This window comes from Odocoileus virginianus, chromosome 7 (assembly GCF_023699985.2).
Source record: "Odocoileus virginianus isolate 20LAN1187 ecotype Illinois chromosome 7, Ovbor_1.2, whole genome shotgun sequence".
NCBI classification, from domain to species: Eukaryota; Metazoa; Chordata; class Mammalia; order Artiodactyla; family Cervidae; genus Odocoileus; species Odocoileus virginianus.
The window spans coordinates 38,798,496-38,820,291 of NC_069680.1; the positions used below are offsets into that span (position 1 = coordinate 38,798,496).

General features: G+C 35.1%; 1 protein-coding gene across 7 annotated transcripts in view; it reads left to right on the forward strand.

The window, feature by feature from the left end:
• The window catches only part of PCDH15 (protocadherin related 15), a 1,725,758-nt gene that overhangs the window by 1,374,936 nt on the left and 329,026 nt on the right, over positions 1-21,796 (forward strand). For all 7 annotated transcript variants that reach the window (XM_070470562.1, XM_070470566.1, XM_070470561.1 and 4 more), the window contains 3 exons: positions 7,046-7,252; positions 18,476-18,610; positions 20,025-20,174. In XM_070470562.1, coding sequence (XP_070326663.1) covers positions 7,046-7,252; positions 18,476-18,610; positions 20,025-20,174 — 492 coding nt within the window. The remainder of the gene's footprint in view (positions 1-7,045; positions 7,253-18,475; positions 18,611-20,024; positions 20,175-21,796) is intronic.

Here is a 21,796-nt window from a genome sequence, read left to right on the forward strand (position 1 = left end):
TCCCTTATAAAATATATGTATAGACATATAGTAAGATGCTTAAAAACAAAAAAACCCAGGATGTCAAGAGTTGATGTTAAATGTTGATGTCTACCCATTTATAACATGTGTGTGGAGATTACCTAGGAAAATTTATTGGAACCGTAAATTGTCATCAATTTCTTAAACTTAATAGGAGAAAAGTTAAAAAAAAAAAGTTCCCAATGCAGGAACATTTATTTTACCTGAATAACATATTTATGGTTAACTAATATTTAAATTCTACTGCTACTAAAACTAAATATTTTATTTAAACTGTCTCTGTCCTGTATAAGGGTTTTTCTGAGGACTTTCCACGGGCAAAAAATGTAGAGTTAATCTATTAAATTTATGTAGAATTTTGAATTATTTGGGGATTTAATTATTAGTGAGGAATAAGAAGACATGAAAAAGACAAAAATAAAAACAGTTTTTATGAGTTATGAATCTTTGTCTTTCATTTTATTGTTTGTTTTTTGTTTTTTTAGTGGTTTTTGTCATACATTGACATGAATCAGCCATGGATTTACATGTATTCCCCATCCCGATCCCCCCTCCCACCTCCCTCTCCACCCGATCCCTCTGGGTCTTCCCAGTGCACCAGGCCCGAGCACTTGACTCATGCATTTAACCTGGGTTGGTGATCTGTTTCACCCTAGATAATATACATGTTTTGATGCTGTTCTCTTGAAACATCCCACCCTCGCCTTCTCCCACAGAGTCCAAAAGTCTGTTCTATACATCTGAGTCTCTTTTTCTGTTTTGCATATAGGGTTATCGTTACCATCTTTCTAAATTCCATATATATGTGTTAGTATACTGTAATGGTCTTTATCTTTCTGGCTTACTTCGCTCTGTATAATGGGCTCCAGTTTCATCCATCTCATTAGAACTGATTCAAATGAATTCTTTTTAATGGCTGAGTAATATTCCATGGTGTATATGTACCACAGCTTCCTTATCCACTCGTCTGCTGATGGGCATCTAGGTTGCTTCCATGTCCTGGCTATGATAAACAGTGCTGTGATGAACATTGGGGTGCACGTGTCTCTTTCAGATCTGGTTTCCTCGGTGTGTAAGCCCAGAAGTGGGATTGCTGGGTCATATGGCAGTTCTATTTCCAGTTTTTTAAGATATCTCCACACTGTTTTCCATAGTGGCTGTACTAGTTTGCATTCCCACCAACAGTGTAACAGGGTTCCCTTTTCTCCACACCTTCTCCAGCATTTATTGCTTGTAGACTTTTGGATAGCAGCCATCCTGACTGGCGTATAATGGTACCTCATTGTGGTTTTGATTTGCATTTCTCTGATAATGAGTGATGTTGAGCATCTTTTCATGTGTTTTTTAGCCATCTGTAAGTCTTCCTAGGAGAAATGTCTGTTTAGTTCTTTGGCCCATTTTTTGATTGGGTCATTTATTTTTCTGGAGCTAAGCTGGAGGAGTTGCTTGTATATTGTTGAGATTAATCCTTTGTCTGTTGCTTGTTGTCTATTATTTTCTCCCAATCTAAGGGCTGTCTTTTCACCTTGCTTATAGTTTCCTTTGTTTTGCAAAAGCTTTTAAGTTTCCTTAGGTCCCATTTGTTTATTTTTGCTTTTGTTTCTAATATTCTGGGATGTGGGTCATAGAGGATCCTGCTGTGATTTATGTCGGAGAGTGTTTTGCCTATGTTCTCCTCTAGGAGTTTGATAGTTTCTGGTCTTACATTTAGATCTTTAATCCATTTTGAGGTATTTTTTGTGTATGGTGTTAGAAAGTGTCCTAGTTTCATTCTTTTACAGGTGGTTGACCAGTTTTCCCAGCACCACTTGTTAAAGAGGTTGTCTTTTTTCCATTGTATATCCTTGCATCCTTTGTTGAAGATAAGGTGACCATAGGTTCGTGGATTTATCTCTGGGCTTTCTATTCTGTTCCATTGATCTATATTTCTGTCTTTGTGCCAGTACCATACTGTCTTGATGACTGTGGCTTTGTAGTAGAGTCTGAAGTCAGGCAGGTTGATTCCTCCAGTTCCATTCTTCTTTCTCAAGACTACTTTGGCTATTCGAGGTTTTTTGTATTTCCATACAAATTGTGAAATTATTTGTTCTAGTTCTGTGAAAAATACCGTTGGTAGCTTGATAGGGATTGCATTGAATCTATAGATTGCTTTGGGTAGTATTGCCATTTTGACAATATTGATTCTTCCAATCCATGAACACGGTATATTTCTCCATCTGTTTGTGTCCTCTTTGATTTCTTTCATCAGTGTTTTATAGTTTTCTATGTATAGGTCTTTTGTTTCTTTGGGTAGATATACTCCTAAGTATTTTATTCTTTTTGTTGCAATGGTGAATGGTATTGTTTCCTTAATTTCTCTTTCTGTTTTCTCATTGTTAGTGTATAGGAATGCAAGAGATTTCTGTGTGTAAATTTTATATCCTGTAACTCTACTGTATTCGTTGATTAGCTCTAGTAATTTTCTGGTAGAATCTTTAGGGTTTTCTATGTAGAGGATCATGTCATCTGCAAACAGCGAGAGTTTCACTTCTTCTTTTCCTATCTGGATTCCTTTTACTTCTTTTTCTGCCCTGATTGCTGTGGCCAACACTTCCAAAACTATGTTCAATAGGAGTGGTGAGAGTGGGCACCCTTGTCTTGTTCCTGATTTCAGGGGAAATGCTTTCACTTTTTCACCATTGAGGGTAATGCTTGCTGTGGGTTTGTCATATATAGCTTTTATTAGGTTGAGGTATGTTCATTCTATTCCTGCTTTCTGGAGAGTTTTAATCATAAATGGATGTTGAATTTTGTCAAAGGCTTTTTCTGCATCTATTGAGATAATCATATGGTTTTTATCTTTCAATTTGTTAATGTGGTGTATTACATTGATTGATTTGTGGATATTAAAGAATCCTTGCATTCCTGAGATAAAACCCACTTGGTCATGGTGTATGATTTTTTTAATATGTTCTTGGATTCTGTTTGGTAGAATTTTGTTAAGGATTTTTGCATGTATGTTCATCAGTGATATTGGCCTGTAGTTTTCTTTTTTTTGTGGCATCTTTGTCTGGTTTTGGAATTAGGGTGATGGTGGACTCATAGAATGAGTTTGGAAGTTTACCTTCTGCAATTTTCTGGAAGAGTTTGAGTAAGATAGGTGTTAGCTCTTCTCTAAATTTTTGGTAGAATTCAGCTGTGAAGCCATCTGGTCCTGGGCTTTTGTTTGCTGGAAGATTTCTGATTACAGTTTCGATTTCCTTGCTTGTGATGGGTCTGTTAAGATCTTCTATTTCTTCCTGGTTCAGTTTTGGAAAGTTATACTTTTCTAAGAACTTGTCCATTTCTTCCAAGTTGTCCATTTTTTAGGCATAGAGCTGCTGGTAGTAGTCTCTTATGATCCTTTGTATTTCAGTGTTGTCTGTTGTGATCTCTCCATTTTCATTTCTAATTTTGTTAATTTGGTTCTTCTCCCTTTGTTTCTTAATGAGTCTTGCTAATGGTTCGTCAATTTTGTTTATTTTTTCAAAAAAAACAGCTTTTAGCTTTGTTGATTTTTGCTATGGTCTCTTTGGTTTCTTTTGCATTTATTTCTGCCCTAATTTTTAAGATTTCTTTCCTTCTACTAACCCTGGGGTTCTTCATTTCTTCCTTCTCTAGTTGCTTTAGGTGTAGAGTTAGGTTATTTATTTGACATTTTTCTTGTTTCTTGAGGTAGGCCTGTAATGCTATGAATCATCCCCTTAGCACTGCTTTTACAGTGTCCCATAGGTTTTGAGTTGTTGTTTTTTCATTTTCATTCATTTCTATGCATATTTTGATTTATTTTTTGATTTCTTCTATGATTTGTTGGTTATTCAGAAGCGTGTTGCTTAGCCTCCATATGTTGAAATTTTTAATAATATTTTTTTCTGTAATTGAGATCTAATCTTACTGCACTGTGGTCAGAAAAGATGACTGGAATGGTCTCAATTTTTTTGAATTTACCAAGACTAGATTTATGGCCCAGGATGTGATCTATTCCGGAGAAGGTTCCGTGTGCACTTGAGAAAAAGGTGAAGTTGATTGTTTTGGGCTGAAATGTCCTATAGATGTCAATTAGGTCTAGCTGGTCCATTGTGTCCTTTAAAGTTTGTGTTTCCTTGTTCATTTTCTGTTTAGTTGATCTATCCATAGTTGTGAGTGGGGTATTAAAGTCTCCCACTATTATTGTGTTACTATTAATTTCCTCTATCATACTCGTTAGCGTTTGCCTTACATATTGCGGTGTTCCTATGTTGGGTGCATATATATTTATAATTGTTATATCTCCTTCTTGGATTGATCCTTTGATAATTATGTAGTGTCCATCTTTGTCTCTTTCCACAGCCTTTATTTGAAAGTCTATTTTATCTGATATGAGTATTGTGACTCCTGCTTTCTTTTGGTCTCCATTTGCGTGAAATATTTTTTTCCAGCCCTTCACTTTTATTCTGTATGTGTCCCTTGTTTTGAGGTGGGTCTCTTGTAGACAGCATATATAGGGGTCTTGCTTTTGTGTCCATTCAGCCAGCCCTTGTCTTTTGATTAGGGCATTCAACCCATTTACATTTAAGGTAATTATTGATAGGTATGGTCCCGTTGCCATTTACTTTGTTGTTTGGGGTTTGCGTTTATACAACCTTTCTGTGTTTCCTGTCTAGAGAAGATCCTTTAGCATTTGTTGAAGAGCTGGTTTGGTGGTGCTGAATTCTCTCAACTTTTGCTTGTCTGTGAAGCTTTTGAATTCTCCTTCATATCTGAATGAGATCCTTGCTGGGTACAGTAATTTGGATTGTAGGTTATTCTCTTCCATTACTTTAAGTATGTCCTGCCATTCCCTTCTGGCCTGAAGGGTTTCTATTGATAGATCAGCTGTTATCCTTATGGGAATCCCTTTGTGTGTTATTTGTTGTTTCTCCCTTGGTGCTTTTAATATTTGTTCTTTGTGTTTGATCTTTGTTAATTTGATTAATATGTGTCTTGGGGTATTTCGCCTTGGGTTTATCCTGTTTGGGACTTTCTGGGTTTCTTGGACTTGGGTGGCTATTTCCTTCCCCATTTTAGGGAAGTTTTCAGCTATTATCTCCTCGAGTAACTTCTCATGGCCTTTCTTTTTGTCTTCTTCTTCTGGGACTCTTATGATTCGAATGTTGGGGCATTTCACATTGTCCCAGAGGTCCCTGAGGTTGTCCTAATTTCTTTTGATTCTTTTTTCTTTTTTCTTCTCTGCTTCATTTATTCCCACCATTTTATCTTCTACCTCACTTATCCTATCTTCTGTCTCTTTTATTCTACTCATGGTTCCCTCCAGAGTGTTTTTGATCTCATTTATTACATTATTCATTTTTAATTGACTCTTTTTTATTTCTTCTAGGTCCTTGTTAAACATTTCTTGCCTCTTCTCAGTCTTTGTCTCCAGGCTATTTATTTGTAACTCCAGTTTGTTTTCAAGACTTTGGATCATTTTTATTATCATTATTCTAAATTCTTTTTCAGGTAGATTCCCTATCTCCTCCTCTTTTGTTTGATTTGGTGGGCATTTTTCATGTTCCTTTACTTGTTGGGTATTTCTCTGCCTTTTCATCTTGTTTAGATTGCTGTGTCTGGAGTGGGCTTTCTGTATTCTGGTGGTCTGTTGTTCCTTTTTATTGTGGGGATTTTACCCAGTGGGTGGGGTTGGACGATTGGCTTGTCAAGGTTTCCTGGTTAGGGAAGCTTGTGTCAGTGTTCTGGTGCATGGAAATGGATTTCTTCTCTCTGAAGTGCAATGGAGTGTCCAGTAATGAGTTTTGCGATGGGTCTATGTGTTAGGTGTGACTTTGGGCAGCCTGTATGTTGACACTCAGGTCTATGTTCCTGTGTTGCTATAGAATTTGCGTGGTATGTCTTGTTCTGGAGCTTATTCGCTCTTGGGTGGTGGTTGGTTTTGGTGTAGGTATGGAGGCTCTTGGATGGTCTCTTATTCCTTAATGTTCTATGTAGTCAGGAGTTTTCTGGTTTTCTCAGGTTTTGGGCTTAAGTCTCCTGCCTCTGGATTTCAGTTTTATTCTTCCAATAGTCTGAAGACTTCTCCATCTATACAGCACTGATAATAAAACTTAGGTTAATGGTGAAAAGATTCTCCACTGTGAGACAACCAGAGAGGTTCACAGAGTTACATGAAGAATAGGAGAGGGAGGAAGGAGATAGAGGTGAGCAGGAGGAGAGAAAGGGGGACTCAAGAGGAGAGAGACAGATCTACGCAGTTATCTGTTCCCAAAGTGTTCTCCGTAGCCCAGACACCCACAAAGATTCACAGAATTGGATTGGGAAGAGAAGGGGAAAGGAGGAAATAGAGGTGTTCTGAGGTATAAAACAGAGAGTCAAAAGTGGGAGAGAGTAATCAACACACTCTTGAATAGAAATGGGAACTGAATATTGGGTTCTTAAATGTCCAAAATTTATATCACATTCTAAAAAACAAAGATTAAAAATCTGGCGTAGAGGTTAGACTCTTTGAAATACAATATTTAAAAACAAAAACACAAAAAAATTTGGAAATATATATGAAGCTCAGTTTAAAAATAGGGCTTCTTTCTCTCTCTCTTTTTTCTTTTTTTTGGCAAGGTTATAGTGAAATGGAAATGAAAGATAAGGAATAATAGAGAAAATCTTTGTCTTTTATTTAAATATTTTATCAGCAATTCAGTTAATGTGTTCATGTTGTGGTTTTCTAACTATTTAAGTAGTATTATTTCTCCTAGTAATAAGCAATGACAGATAATGAAAGTTCATTGCAGTGATTTATTTTTTCTTTTTTGAAATATACACTGGGTTGGAGGACAGGAAAGCAAAAACTGATGAAGCCTCTCTGGACTTCCATTTCCCCATGTTTTCCAGTGGTTCTTTAACTTTAAAGTGGTTCTTTCTGTAATGATACCAATTAAAAAGAGAATCCTTATATATAGTATGAAAAATGGCATTCTAAAAGGATTCCATAACATGTGTTTTAATCTTTTTTTTTTTTTTTTTTACTTTGTTTTAGGCTGAACAGGACAATGGTCATCCTCTTCCCGCTTTTGCCAGTCTACATATTGAAATACTGGATGAAAACAATCAGAGTCCATATTTCACAATGCCCAGTTATCAAGGCTATATTCTGGAATCTGCTCCAGTGGGAGCAACTATTTCTGACAGTCTGAATTTGACTACCCCGCTAAGAATTGTAGCTCTGGACAAGGATATAGAAGATGTAAGTTAAATATGATTTTTGCTCTTATTTTGTTAACATGTCTCTTGGTACATATATATGCCAGTAGGAGGTATAATAAAGATATAATTGCATGATTTATAGAATAGAGAAAAAAGTCAGCATAAATGAAAATTTTAGTGTTGTAGTTCAATTCCCTATCAAGATTATGATTAAAAAAAAAATACTGTTTGACTCAGCAACTGTTATTTTTCAGTTTACAGAGATATTCAGTAGAAAGAAGGAAATGAATGTTTCACTTGCAGTTTGCTAAAGTACCAGAGCAATCTTTTTAATTAACATGTGTTGAAAACTACATTATTACTGATAGGGAAAAATAATGGCATTATACAATAAGAATAAAAAATCATACAAGCAGCTCTGGGATGCGATTTGGGAGACTTTTCTGAGATTTATGTTACTAAAGAAAACACCTTTTGGGGCAGCTGACCCCCCACACACACACTTCTGCCAATGACTGTTGTGATGCTAACACTGTTCCACTCCATGCATCACTGTCCTGTTTTTCTGGTACTGACACTTGCTAAGGCAGTGGGGAATTGTCCAAGCTGAATAGATCAGAGTATTTTACCTCCTGAGCTACAGTGACTGCTACAAAGAATGGACAGAAAACCTTTACCAGTCCAATCTGAGTCTATCCAGGGATTGAAAGAAAAAAAAAAAAAGAATTGGAAGACTGTGGCATTATGTATTAAAGTGGAAATGAATCTGAACTCTTTGTAGCCCAGTTTGCTGACATCATGGAGAAAGCTCATGGTCAGTGGGAGAGAATGAAGTCTGACAGAGACACACAGAAAGGAGTCCTTCCACAGTCCCCATTTTCTAGGTTACAATGTCCCCAGGTTTATACTAATTCTTAAAGACTTTCCTTTTATTCTCTAACCTACCACATTATTTCCCAACATATCTTTCTTTTTTTTTAACATACATTTCTGTCACTTGTGGCTTAAAAAATTCCAACTTAGCAATTTCTCCCATTTCAGCTCAGTTCAGTTCAGTCTCTCAGTCGTTTATGACTCTCCGACCCCATGAACCGCAGCACACCAGGCCTCCCTGTCCATCACCAACTCCCGGAGTTTGCTCACACTCATGTCCATCAAGTCGGTGATGCCATCCAGCCATCTCATCCTCTGTCATCCCCTTCCCCTCCTGCCCCCAATCCCTCCTAGCATCAGGGTCTTTTCCAATGAGTCAACTCTTCACATGAGGTGGCCAAAGTATTGGAGTTTCAGCTTCAGCATCAGTCCTTCCAATGAACACCCAGGACTGATCTCCTTCAAGATGGACTGGTTGGATCTCCTTGCAGTCCAAGGGACTCTCCCATTTCAATAGCATCTAATAAAACTTTGTGATGGTGGAAATATTCTATAGCTATGCTGCCCACCACAGTAGCCACTAACCCTGTGTTGCTATGAAGCACTGAAAATGTAACTAGACTAAAATGTAATTTTAGCGTTTTGTTTAATTTGAATTATTTTTAATGTGAATAACCACATGCTGCTAACTGGACAGCGTAGCTCTAGAATGTCCCTAAAATCTCATAACAAGGAGTTTTGTCAACAGTTTGGTAAATTACAAGAGTACTTCCAGATTTCTTTTCTCTTTCTGGAAAAAAAATTGTAACCCTTAGCAATGTCTGTGACAACTCTTTGTGTGCACTCCATTTCTCAGTAAGTGTTTTATTTTACTTTTTACGTCTTTCTCTGCTTTCTTTATTCTCATCCTAGCTTTTTTGTCCTTTTCACTTTTTTGCCCTTTTCAATCTCCCTCATTTGTTGTTTTAACAATAGCTAACTCACATTGAGTTCTTAATACCCACCAGTGGTTGTTCAGTCACTAAGTCATGTACAACTCTATGCCACCCCATGAACTGCACCATGCCAGGGCTCCCTGTCTTTCACCATCTGGAGTTTCCCCAAGTTTATGTCCATTGAATCAGTGATGTCATCCAATCATCTCCTCCTCTGTCTCCCTCTTCTCCTTCTGCCTTTGATCTTTCCCAGCATCAGGATCTTTTCCAGTGTCAGCTGTTCTCATCAGGTGGCCAAAGTATTGGAGCTTCAGCATCAGTGCTTTCAATGAATATTCAGGGTTGATTTCCTTTAGGATTGACTGGTATAATCTTGCAGTCCAAGGGACTCTTGACTCTTTTCCAATATCACAGTTCAAAAGCATCGATTCTTCTGTTCTCTGCCTTCTTCATGGGGTTCAGCTCTCATATCTGTACATGACTACTGTAAAGACCATAGCTTTAGCTATATGGACTTTTGTCAGCCAAGTGATCTTTGTTTTTTAATAGATAGTCTAGGTTTGTCATAGCTTTCCTTCCAAGAGCAACTGTCTTCTAATTTCATGCCTGCCATCACCATCTGCAGTGATTTTAGAGCCTAAGAAGAGAAAATCTGTCACTGCTTACACCTTTTCTCCTTCTATTTGCCATGAAATGATGTGCCTGGATGCCATGATCTTAGTTTTTTAAACACTGAATTTTAAGCCAGATTTTTCACTCTTTTCTTTCACCCTCATCAAAAGGCTCTTTAGTTCCTCTGCCTCATGAAAGGGCAATACCTGCCAGACAATTTAATAAGTGCTTTATCTTGCATTAATTCCCTTAAATCTCACTGCAAACATAATAGTGCAATTTTACATATTGCAGAAGGGGAAATTAAAGCAATTTTAAATAATGCCTTTACTCTGATCACAGAGTTGGTAAATGGTGGAGTTAGACCTTGAGTCAACGTCTATGGGAAATGAAGTTACTGATTAAAATCAATAGCCTTTTCGGTTTTATACATTCTGACTGTAGTCTGACTATGTTAACAGCTGTCAATGCTTTCAACTCTTCCTGTTAAAGTGCGTATGCATACACAGTTTCACATCCCAGTTCAGAGAGGGTTTAAGGATCTCCTAAAGAGTTTCATGTCATTTAGTGAATACTCACTAGAAAATTCACAGAGCCAACTCAAGAAGTGTTATCCAGGCTAAGCTAATATATATTTGTAGGCCTGGTGATGTCCCACAGCTTTTGGTGTGGATTTTTTTTTCTTGCTTTCTTTTTATTTTGAATGCATAATCATTTTAAACAGTGATAAGTCAGTTTGGAAACATAATAGTTTAAGACGCACTTTCATGAACACATGAACACAAGTTAAATCCTGAAAAAATTGTAGCTTGAGTTTTTCCCTAAATAGCAAAATTTATGTGCTTGTAGTTTCTTGGTGCATTTATATTATTTAATGGTTGGGTCCTAAGCACTATGCTTGCTTGCACACATTCTTTCCTGGATTGTCATTCACTTTAAAATTACAAATGTTAAAATTGAGTTAAAGGGACTTTGAAAAGTATAGTGGGATTTCAAGTTATTACTGAGTTAGGGTAGAGAGAGCTCCTGGCTCTGAAACCTTTGGAAAACACTACTTAGAATTCTGCTCTGGAGACTTGCAATTCAGTTAGCCTGCTAAATACTCTCAAACGTTTCCAAGGTTTGGGACAGCACATTGTAGTTCTTTAGAATCTGTGCTCTGGAGTTATATAAATAGGCTTGACTCATAGTTCCTCCATATGATAGCTGGTATAATACTGTGAACCTTATATTCACTAGTTGCTGCCTTTTGTTCAAACACCAATGACACAAAAAGATATCAGTCACTATTACCTTGGCCAGCTCCTTCACTTGGAGCTGGCGATGATGGAGAGGGAGAGAAAATTTCCCTAAAATGAAGCCACGTACATGGAGAGAGACATAACTAATATGTTTCATAGAAATGTCAAATACTTAAACAATGTCTATCTGGTCATATTTATTATTTAGATCCATCCTTTTAGGTCCACAGAATATTAAACAAAGTTTAATCCCACTTCCTATACTATGTGAAATGTTCTATTAAAGTCCCTTCTTTAGAAATTGATTTTACACTTCATTGTGCCACTCCAGCTTGAAACGCAGGCGCTGTCTTTGATTTTTGTTTACTTGAGACAAAATACTAAATGAATATAAACAATTATTTTCATCTAAAATATTAGATGAAAAGATTTAACTTCTAGAGTGAATTCATTTACTTTTTAGAGGCAAATATATCACCTCATGGGCTTCTCTTCTAGCTCAGCTGGTAAATAATCCACCTGCAATGCAGGAGACCTGGGTTTGATCCCCAGGTTGGAAAGATCCCCTGGAGAAGGGAACAATTACCCTTCCAGTATTCTGGCCTGGAGAATTCCATGGAGAGTCAGACATGACTGAGCGACTTTCACTTTCACTTTGAGATGATTAAGAAATCTTTAAAATCTTCCTGTTTTGTCCTCTGTATATTTCCTGACTCTCTTTTCTCTCCACTCTTACAACCTATTTGTCTCTTATTAAAATTGCCTCCTCATCCTCTTGCTTCTATTTTTTTTTTAATCTTACTCAGATCCATCTTTCACTCAGCTACTGTTCAGATCTGACTATATCAGACCTCTGTGTAGTATGCTTTCATGACTTTGCTGCATGAAGTTCTTTGCAGAAGAAATTTCAAGCTCATGTGCATGGCTTTCTGTTACTTGATATCTGAACATTTTCTAAAACTTCCTGCTTCCATCTATTTACATTTAGCAAATATTTGTAGTTTCCTTTATTTATTTATTTTTAAAATTTTCATTTATTTATGGCTGCACTGGGTCTTACTTGCTGCCCGTGGGCTTTCTCTAGTTGCAGCGAGCAAGGGCTAGTCTTTAGTTGTGGTACATGAACGTCGCATTAAGGTAGGTTATCTTGTTGTGCGGCACAGGCTCTCAGGCATGCGGGCTTCAGAGGTTGCAACATGCAGGCTCAGAAATTTAGGCTCAAGGGTGGGATCTGTAATTGTGGCACACCGGTTTAGTTGTCTCCTCACATGTGGGATCCTGCTGCACTAGGGATCAAACCTGTGTCCTCTGCATTAGCAGGTGGATTCTTAACCACTGGACCACTGGGGAAGTACTGTTTGTAGTTTCTTGAGTTACACCAAACTGCTGTGTATCTAATTACCTTTTGTTTGTTACTTTTTCTTTTTGGAAATCTTTCATCTTCCATTACACAAATTAGTTTGGATAACTTATGCTCAGTGTTTGGAATTTAGCTCAGATATCCTCTCATTTGGGATTTCCCAGGTAGCACTAGTGGTGAAGACCCTGCCTGCCAGTGCAGGAGACAAGAGATGTGAGTTTGACTCCTGGGTTGGGAAGATCCCCTGGAGGAGAGCATTGCAACCCACTCCAATACCCTTGCCTGGAGAATCCCATGAACAGAAAAAAGTCTGGTGGGCTACAGTCCATAGGGTCGCCAAGAGTCAGACATGACTGAAGCAACTTAGCATGCACACATCTCATTTAAGAATCTTTTCTAGATCATGATTCTCTGTTGAGTTGCATGGCTTTTTTTTGGTGAATTTCTCTGAAGTTCTATTTACATCATTGCATGTGTCTTTTTCCCTCATTGAATTTAAATCCCTTGAGGATAGATCCTAAATCTTAATAACTTGTGTTTCCTAAAGATCTTACACTGTTCCCAGAACTTAGTATGTTCTGTGAAGTGAAGTCACTCCATCGTGTCCGACTCTTAGCGACCCCATGGACTGTAGCCTACCAGACTCCTCTGTCCATGGAATTTTCCAGGCAAGAGTACTGGAGTGGGTTGCCATTTCCTTCTCCAGGGGATCTTCCCAAGGGAATGAACCCGGTCTCCGCATTGCAGGCAGATGCTTTACCACCTGAGCCACCAGGGAAGCCCTAGGATGTTCTGCTGCTGCTGCTGCTAAGTCTCTTCAGTCGTGTCCGACTCTGTGCGACCCCACTGACGGCAGCCCACCAGGCTCCTGTCCCTGGGATTCTCCAGGCAAGAACACTGGAGTGGGTTGCCATTTCCGTCTCCCGTGCATGAAAGTGAAAAGTGAAAGTGAAGTCGCTCAGTCGTGTCCGACTCTTCGCGACCCCATGGACTGCAGCCTACCAGGCTCCTCCGTCCATGGGATTTCCCAGGCGAGAGTGCTGGAGTGGGGTGCCATTGCCTTCTCCACTAGTATGTTCTAGTAGTTGTTTAATGAATTAGTAAGTCCAGGCATGAGTAAAGGAATGATAATATCTTGGTATATGTATCAACAATTCTAATGATGTTGAATTAACTGTTTCAGAGTATGCCCCATTCTATGGTTAGACAACTAATTCCTAGAAAACTCTTTATCACATTAAGTTGAAGCCAGCATTCTTGTAACTCGGCCATTATTCTTTATATCTTACATTTGCCATACACAGTATAAAACTTTAGACTAGTCATTGATATGTTTGAAGATGAATTTACCTGCTTCTGAATCAGTTTTCCCTCAAGCCGAGTGTTCTTTTTTTCTCAGAAGTAAAATACATTTATCGTTAGGCTATTTTAAGATCTGTATTAAAAAAGAAAGCTTAAAGGCCCCTTTTAGTTTGCAGGCAAGAATTTTACTACATGGTAAATTCTAGCAATTTTTGAATGTCAATATTAGCGAAATTAATCAGCATAGGGATAAAGGATTTAAGAATAAAAACAAAGATGCATCACCTCATACAGGTATTGCCAAACAGAATGGAGATAAAGCATCAGGCGTGAAAAGAAGTGGTCGTTGCAGGAGTTGGTTCTCTTGAGCACAGCTATGCCACAGGGCAGATGCCAAGAAGGAGACAGACTTAGCTCTGCTTTTCCAAAAATTAAGTTATTTTATCTGTTCAATTCAGTAGAAAAAAAGACAAAATTTTAGGACCTCGTAGCACAGATTGGTGATTTGTAGTGTTATTAGCATGTAGGTGTTGAGTCAGAAGGAATCTTAAGTCACATGAAAAGTAAAAAACATAGACAACAATATTTGCGCTAATGTTCCTTCTTATAGATATATAGATATGTGTAAATATATGTGTGTATGTAATATACATATGTAATATACATATGAGTTACATTTATTTTTTTTTAACCATTCTTACCTCATAGTTTTATAATAGTCCAGAATATACATAGAGCGAGTACTGCACAAGAGGCATGTCCGGAACCACCAGGTTTTCTTTGGCAGAACCACTAAAATTGCTTATTGAATTCCTGATATAAAAAAAAAAAAACCAATAATAATCAGTAGAGGTTATGCTTTAGCTTTCAGAAAAGCAGTGATCCATTTATTATCCCAAATCAATTTGCATCTCTATATAGTGCTACTGTTTCAAAATAAAGGTATCCCTGAAATTTAATACATTACACTTTCAATGGTATAATGTGCATATATATTTTATAAATATTGCTATACTATCATATATATGTTATGATGTATCATATTAGGGAAAAAATACACCTTCAAAAGAGTTGTTAGTTTAGATGAACTGGAAAATGGTTTTTGTTTGTTTGGAGGTTTATTGGCTTTTTACTAGCTATACTTGTATGCCATATATATATATTTGTGGTCATCTACATTTACATTTTTTCATTTAATGTTTAATTTGCATATAGGTTCTGCCGGGTGGTGTTCCTGTAGGTACTAGTTGTTAATTTTGTGTTTGTTTTTATATTAATTGCTGTGATTCACTTCCTTGTTCTTTTTTGTTCTACTAAAAAAAAACTAGACAATTACTTCATTATCATTTATTAAAAATTATTAAGATATATATGCAATCTAAACTTATTTACATATTATTGGTAATAGTAGTATGAAGTTGTATAGAATTCAAACTGCATGTAAGCTATTATGTTTTTAATTAATGAACTATTAATAATTCATCATATTCTTTAAGATCCTAATGTGAGGGTTGAACCCTTTAAACAAGGTACTTCAGAAAACTACTATCAACTAATTCAATTTGACAGATGAGGTTAACTTTTTTGTCATTTTCTTGCTATACTTTATACTTTATATGTATGCACATAAGTATGCAGTTATATATATGTGTGTGTGTATATATATATGTATATATATATATAAGTACATATACATCTCTGTGTTGTGTGTGCATATATATGAGGATGCATATTATCTTGTGTGTGCATGAATTTGTTATATCATATTTTGAGTCTCATTGGAAACCCAAAGTTGGTTTTAAATCCAATAGACTGTCATATTTGAACATATTTCTTCTAAGTGGTGGGATTTTTAAATTTTACATTCATGTGTTAGTTTACCTTTGTGTTTGTGTATGTGCTTACTTTTGCATTAATTTTAATTGTGCTGTGAATAAATATTGGAGTTTATTTTACCCTCCCAGAAAATAACACACAAATCAACAAACTAATATATTGTGCTTTTGGTATCTATGGAATGTATACTTTAGAGTAAAATAATATTACTGTTTATTGGGAAAAAGTTGTTGTAATAATCAGCCCTCTGTGTATATTTGGATCTAGAAAACTACTATTTACTTTAAATAAATTAATAGACACAAGGACTACATAAAACACACTGACTGTCCCTATCAGAGTAATAAACCATAGTATTCTCTTCCATTTACATTCATTGTACACCACACCTGAAACTAGTGTTATCATACAAATGAATCTAAGGTGTTAAACTTTGAATGACAACTGGATGATTGTCAGCTAAATGCTTAGACATTCACCCATAGCATCTATGCATGCTTCATACATATATCAATTTTAAAAGGTTACTATTTTGAATATTAATTAGCTTTAAAAGTTATATTTTAACCAAAACTTCACTATGCAAGGCAGATTGGAATAAGCTGTAACATGCCATGTACAATGCTAACATTATGCATTATGTTATATGTATATATTTACATAAAACAGTCTGCAGTTCTGGGAATTGTTATTTTAGTGTTCTAGCTAGTTATTATAAAAGGACTTGAAATAGAGACAATTAAATTTATCAAAAATTCTTTAGTATTTCTTGTTATCAAATATGAGAGAGCCTGTTTGTGAAGTCCTGGTGTCTATATCATCTTCAAATTGGAAGCACTTGATGGTGAAAATCTTGTTGTTTTTCATAAATACACAAAATAGTGTGGTTTGTGACACAATCGTACCACAGTCACACATGCATGCACTAGTTTACAACCCAGCACTCATTACAGTATTGCATTATCACAGCACCTGACATAAAAAAATGCTTAAAATGTGGTGAGTATGTGAATGAATATATCTAACAAATTTACTAACAGAGGTTACAGTTGAAAGGAAGAAGAGACAGTAAGAGAGGATTGGTTATAAAGGAAATAGAGAATAACTGATGGATTTGAATGAAGAAAAAGAAGTAAACATTTGGCAATCTAATCATGTAGCAAAACTTTCCCTACTTAGATTACTCATAGTGTAAATATATGAGTTAAAGAAGCTATATTTGTAGGCGTCATTGTTGGTACAGAGAATAGAAAATACTATATGAATTTAAGAGTCTAGTTATTTTACCTTGATAGGTAAACACTAAAAAAAGAGCAGTTACTAAAAAAAAAAAAATTTTTAATAAATAAATAAAAATTAAAAAAAAAAAGAGCAGTTACTTATATTTATTGAGTTTTCTTTTAACTAAAAATGCAGGCTAACTAAATTTTGTGATCATTTAAAAATAATAATTGAATTTATTATAATTGGCTCTAAAATATAATAAGAATCCCCCAAATGTGGTTTAAAGTATATTTTCATGTGTATTTTACAATTTGCCTTTTAAAATAATTTAGCCTTTTATTAAATAACTTATTTGATTTAACCAAATACCCAAGCCATGCTTCCTATCCATGCTGAGCTGCTGAGATTATAACATTGAAATGAAAACAGTTGAAGTGTCCACTAGAATATAATGTCAGTGTGAAGCCTCTTGACTTTTTCCAACTCTTAAAAACTTTGATTATTTTATAATAAATGGATCAATGGAAAATTATTATCTATAGCATTTTTTAATATTCCAAGATAAATATAGCACACTAACCTCAGGTCAAAATTGTGGACAAGAAAGTTGCCATGATATTGCTAAGTAATATCTCCTAATGAGATACTATAAATACATAACATGTCAGGTTCAAATGAAACTATTCACTCCAAGGTTATTTGAAATATACACATATTGAAACTTTAGGTAGATGTAAAGTGTCTGTGGGTCAAGTTATGCACACCTTTTAATATAGCAGCATGCATTTCAACTTTCTCACTTCTACATAGAAAGTTTTTTTAAATGGGAGTTTCTAATTTTTTTAAATCAACAATATGTTTAACGATTCTGGACTTTCTACTCTGCCCTCAGCCTTTGATGATATTTAATAGAAAAGTAACCTGTGATTTTAAATCACATTTCACACCATAATATTTTAAAAGTTGCCATAATTTATGAAACACCTTACCTCCCTGTATGTTCTTATTTTTTATAGCCTTCCTGATAGTCCACACTTTCTCAATAATCCCCTTTTGTTCACTGCACCTTCCTTTCTTATCCACCATGCAGACACCAGTCCAAGCCTTCCCATTGTATTCTTTGTTCTCTCTCTGAATTACAGATATTAACACCTTATCTTTCAGAGATGGCAATAAGATTGGAAAGAATTTCCAATGCCTAGTTAATTACCTGTGTTTTGAACTTTTGCAATCACTTTCATTTTATGTATATATCATTTTTTACTAAACCATTTTACCAAAAATGTGTCAGTTCAAATATTTGAATTTAATCATCAGAAATATTTTAATCAAAATAAATATTACATTAAAATAATAAAGAACAAGCATAATATTTATAATGAATTATACATAGCCAATTTTATTTCTAATTTACATTAAACATGAGAACAGAATAATAATATGCATGTGTGCAATTTATTTATACAAATGAAGTAATTGTAAAATTATATAGCTAAAATTCTGGGCTCTAATTTCCTTTTCTTGCATTTATTTCTTATTTCTCAAGTCCAATGAAGTTCTGGAAAATATTGATATTAAATAATCAGTAAGAATGTGTTCAATTAGACTGTTTTATGTCTTATTCTTCTTCCTATTATTTTTGCTTTTATTCACATTAATTATACCAGTACTTAGTTATTTAAGTATTTTCCACAAATGAGTAATTATCTTTGGGTAGTTTTATTCAACTCTGAACAAATTTCTAGTTGAATCTCTCTTTTCTTTAGAAAATTCTTAATGCAGTTATACTTGTAATAAATTTGAAAAATGAATTTCCAGGTAATGAACTAATAACTATATTGTTTATTAACATTTTAAATATTGGCTTTTTTTTTTTCAAGACGAAAGACCCAGAGCTTCATCTTTTTTTGAATGATTACACTTCAGTCTTCACTGTCACACAGACTGGAATCACTCGCTACCTCACCTTACTTCAACCGGTGGACAGGGAAGAACAGCAAACTTACACCTTTTCGGTAAAGAGATTTCATATATATATATATATACACATATAAATGTATGAACGAGAAAGAGATGTTTCTTTAAAACTGAAAAGGTCAATGATTGGAAAAGAAAATGCAGCGTTTTCAATTAATAACAGAGAATATGAATAATAAAATTTTCCTCAAAAATATTTCTTTTTTCTCAGTTTATATAGTTTTATTACTATTCTTTCCAATGGAAGAAAGATAAATTTTGAGATGAAAACAAAACAATGGGAGTCTCACTCTTCACCATCCACTCACTATTGACTTAAATTGAGGTATTATAAAGTAGAATCAACAAAGTAAAAATTATTTTCTAACATTTGCTTATATATTTATTGTTATTACATTTTTAGGTTAGTCTTAGGGTTAGGCCAGTGGTTCACACTAGGGAAGATTCCTGCTCCCACCACCCTGCCCACAACCATCTTGCAATTTCTGGAGAGGTTTTTGGTTATTACTCTTATGAAAAAGTGCTACTGGCATCTGGGGGGTAGACACTTTCAATACTGAGACATAATACACAGGACAGCCCCCCGCAACAAGAATTCTTAGGTTAGATTAACCTGGAGGAGAAAGAGAAAGAAACAGAGAGAGACTGACGGCTGAATAGAGGTAAAAAGGGAGTTCTATTTATCATCCAAATTTCTGAGCTAGATTTTATTCAAATATAGGGGAAAAAATGAGCTGATAGAAAAATATAGGAAATGGAATTTATGTAAGAATTTTGTTTGTTTTTTTTCTGGAGAAATTTATACAGCAGACTCAGAGGTTCCAGAAGACCTAAAACCTTAAGATACAGAGTAGACCTCAGAACTCATTCAGGACCACAATGGTGATGTTAGAGCACTGACTTTTTGTGAGACTTTCTTTAAAAGTTAATAATATAGTTAAGATGTCACTCTTAATGAATGCCAATGGGTCCTTTAAAATTTGTGATTTTCGTGAATTATTAGAAAGTGATATTACATGTTTAGGGCACTTACTTTCTTGATTATATAAGCATGTTGTTGTAAAAGCAACTATTGCATTGTATACAAAATATGTAAGAGTATTTCCCTATTCATTTTTTTAAAGGTTAAATAGTAGTTAATTCCTAAGAATTAGCTATGTTATTGGTCCATTTCAAGCCTCTAGAACATTTTATATATCAGGTTATTGAAAGTGTGACTGCAATTCAATATATAAAAATCAAGCAGAATCCTCCATAATTGCTTCCTAGCACATTAAAACACTTTGATTATATGTACTATTATGGTTTTTTACTTCCTTTTATCAGCAAACATTTTAGCATCCTTTTGAAACTGTAAATTACATATAAGAAAATTTTCAAATTGTAGGAGTGAATTCTGTACTGCTTATGTTTGCATGACTTCTCTATTAAATTTATTTTTCTACCCCAAAGATAACAGCATTTGATGGTGTTCAAGAAAGTGAGCCAGTTATTATCAACATTCGGGTGATGGATGCAAATGACAACACTCCAACCTTCCCTGAAATATCCTATGATGTCTATGTTTATACAGATATGAATCCTGGGGACAGTGTCATACAGGTAACTACTCATATAATATGAGGGTATATTTGCAACAATTATTTCCTTAGGTATTTTACAATGCATTGGTTAAGAAACTGTTTAAAAAATGAAAGTGAATTTCAGGGTTATCCTATGGCATAATTTAGCTTAAAAAGATTTACATTTATGTTTACTTCTTGAATGAAAGTGTACCCATATGCACTTTAAAGTAGAATTAACTAGATACACAAATAGCACTTTGACCTATTTATAAATTGATTTTTAAAATTTAATTGATTTTTAAAATTTATTATGTTGAACATAATAAAGTGAATGCAGTAATATACTGAAGTTTCTTTTTCTTTTTTTTTATATTGAAGTTTCAAGCATTAAATGTGTAGTTTAAAACTTTAAATTATTTTAAACTATTGTTAAAATGGGTTAAATCTTTGTGACACATGGACTGTAGCCTGCCAGGCTCCTCTGTCCATGGGGATTCTCCAGGCAAGAATACTGGAGTGGGTTGCCATGCCCTCCTCCAGGGGATCTTCCCACCCAGGGATCAAATCCACGTCACCTGCATTGCAGGTGGATTCTTTACCATTTGAGTCACCAGGAAAGCCCATGAATATTGCAGAGGGTAGCCTATCCCTTCTCCAGGGGCTCTTTCCAACACAGGAATCCAACTGAGATCTACCAGCTGAGCTACCAGGGAAGCCCGTTTCCCTTAGTGGTAAACACAAAGAACTATATTATTAGACAACACTCTTAGACATTGATTACTTGGACCTAAAATGGAATCACTACAACAAGAAAAATTAAGATTCTATTATAAATGGTATCTTTGAAAACACAGAAATCTGGCAAAATCTTTATCCCTGATTTGTCTTATTTTTATCATTAGCTGTACTTATTACATTTAAGTGAATTGCAGGTTATCTCAGATTGCTTTTTAAATATTCTGTGTGTAAATTGTAAAGAAGTAGTAATATTCTTCCTTGAAGATTTTTAGAACTCTAGAGAATAGTTAACTCTAGTACTTCTCAAAGTGACTGTGTGTGTGTGTGTGTGTGTGTGTGTGTGTGTGTGTGTGTGAGTCCTTCAGTCGTGTCCAACTCTTTGTGACCCCATGGACTGTAGCCCACCAGGCTCCTTTGTCCATGGGATTCTCCAGGCAAGAATACTGGAGTGGGTTGCCATTTCACATCAGAATCATCTAGGTAGCTACTGAGAAATACAGATGAGCAAGATTCACTTCAGCTTTCATGGATCTGAAGCTCCATGTGTGATACTTAGGTAATCAATAAAAAAATAAATAAATAAAACCCAAAAGGTTTCTGTTGCCCAGTAATGTAAAGACTACTGATCTCTCTTTTACTACTGATCTCTATTTTCCTCTACACCTGAGAGTCAGACTTAATAATTTGAAATTGCTCTCAAGCCAGGAAGGTCATGATTCTATATACTTTTTAGAGTATTGTAATGGCTCCAAATTATTACTAAAATTTATATACAATATACATTATATAACAGTATATGAAATATAATATGTTTATATAGAATATAATTTATTATATTATAGTATAGTATGTAAAGAATGGTAATAAATGAATTTATGTATCCATGTACTTTAGTATTATATATTTCAGAGGAGTAAAAAA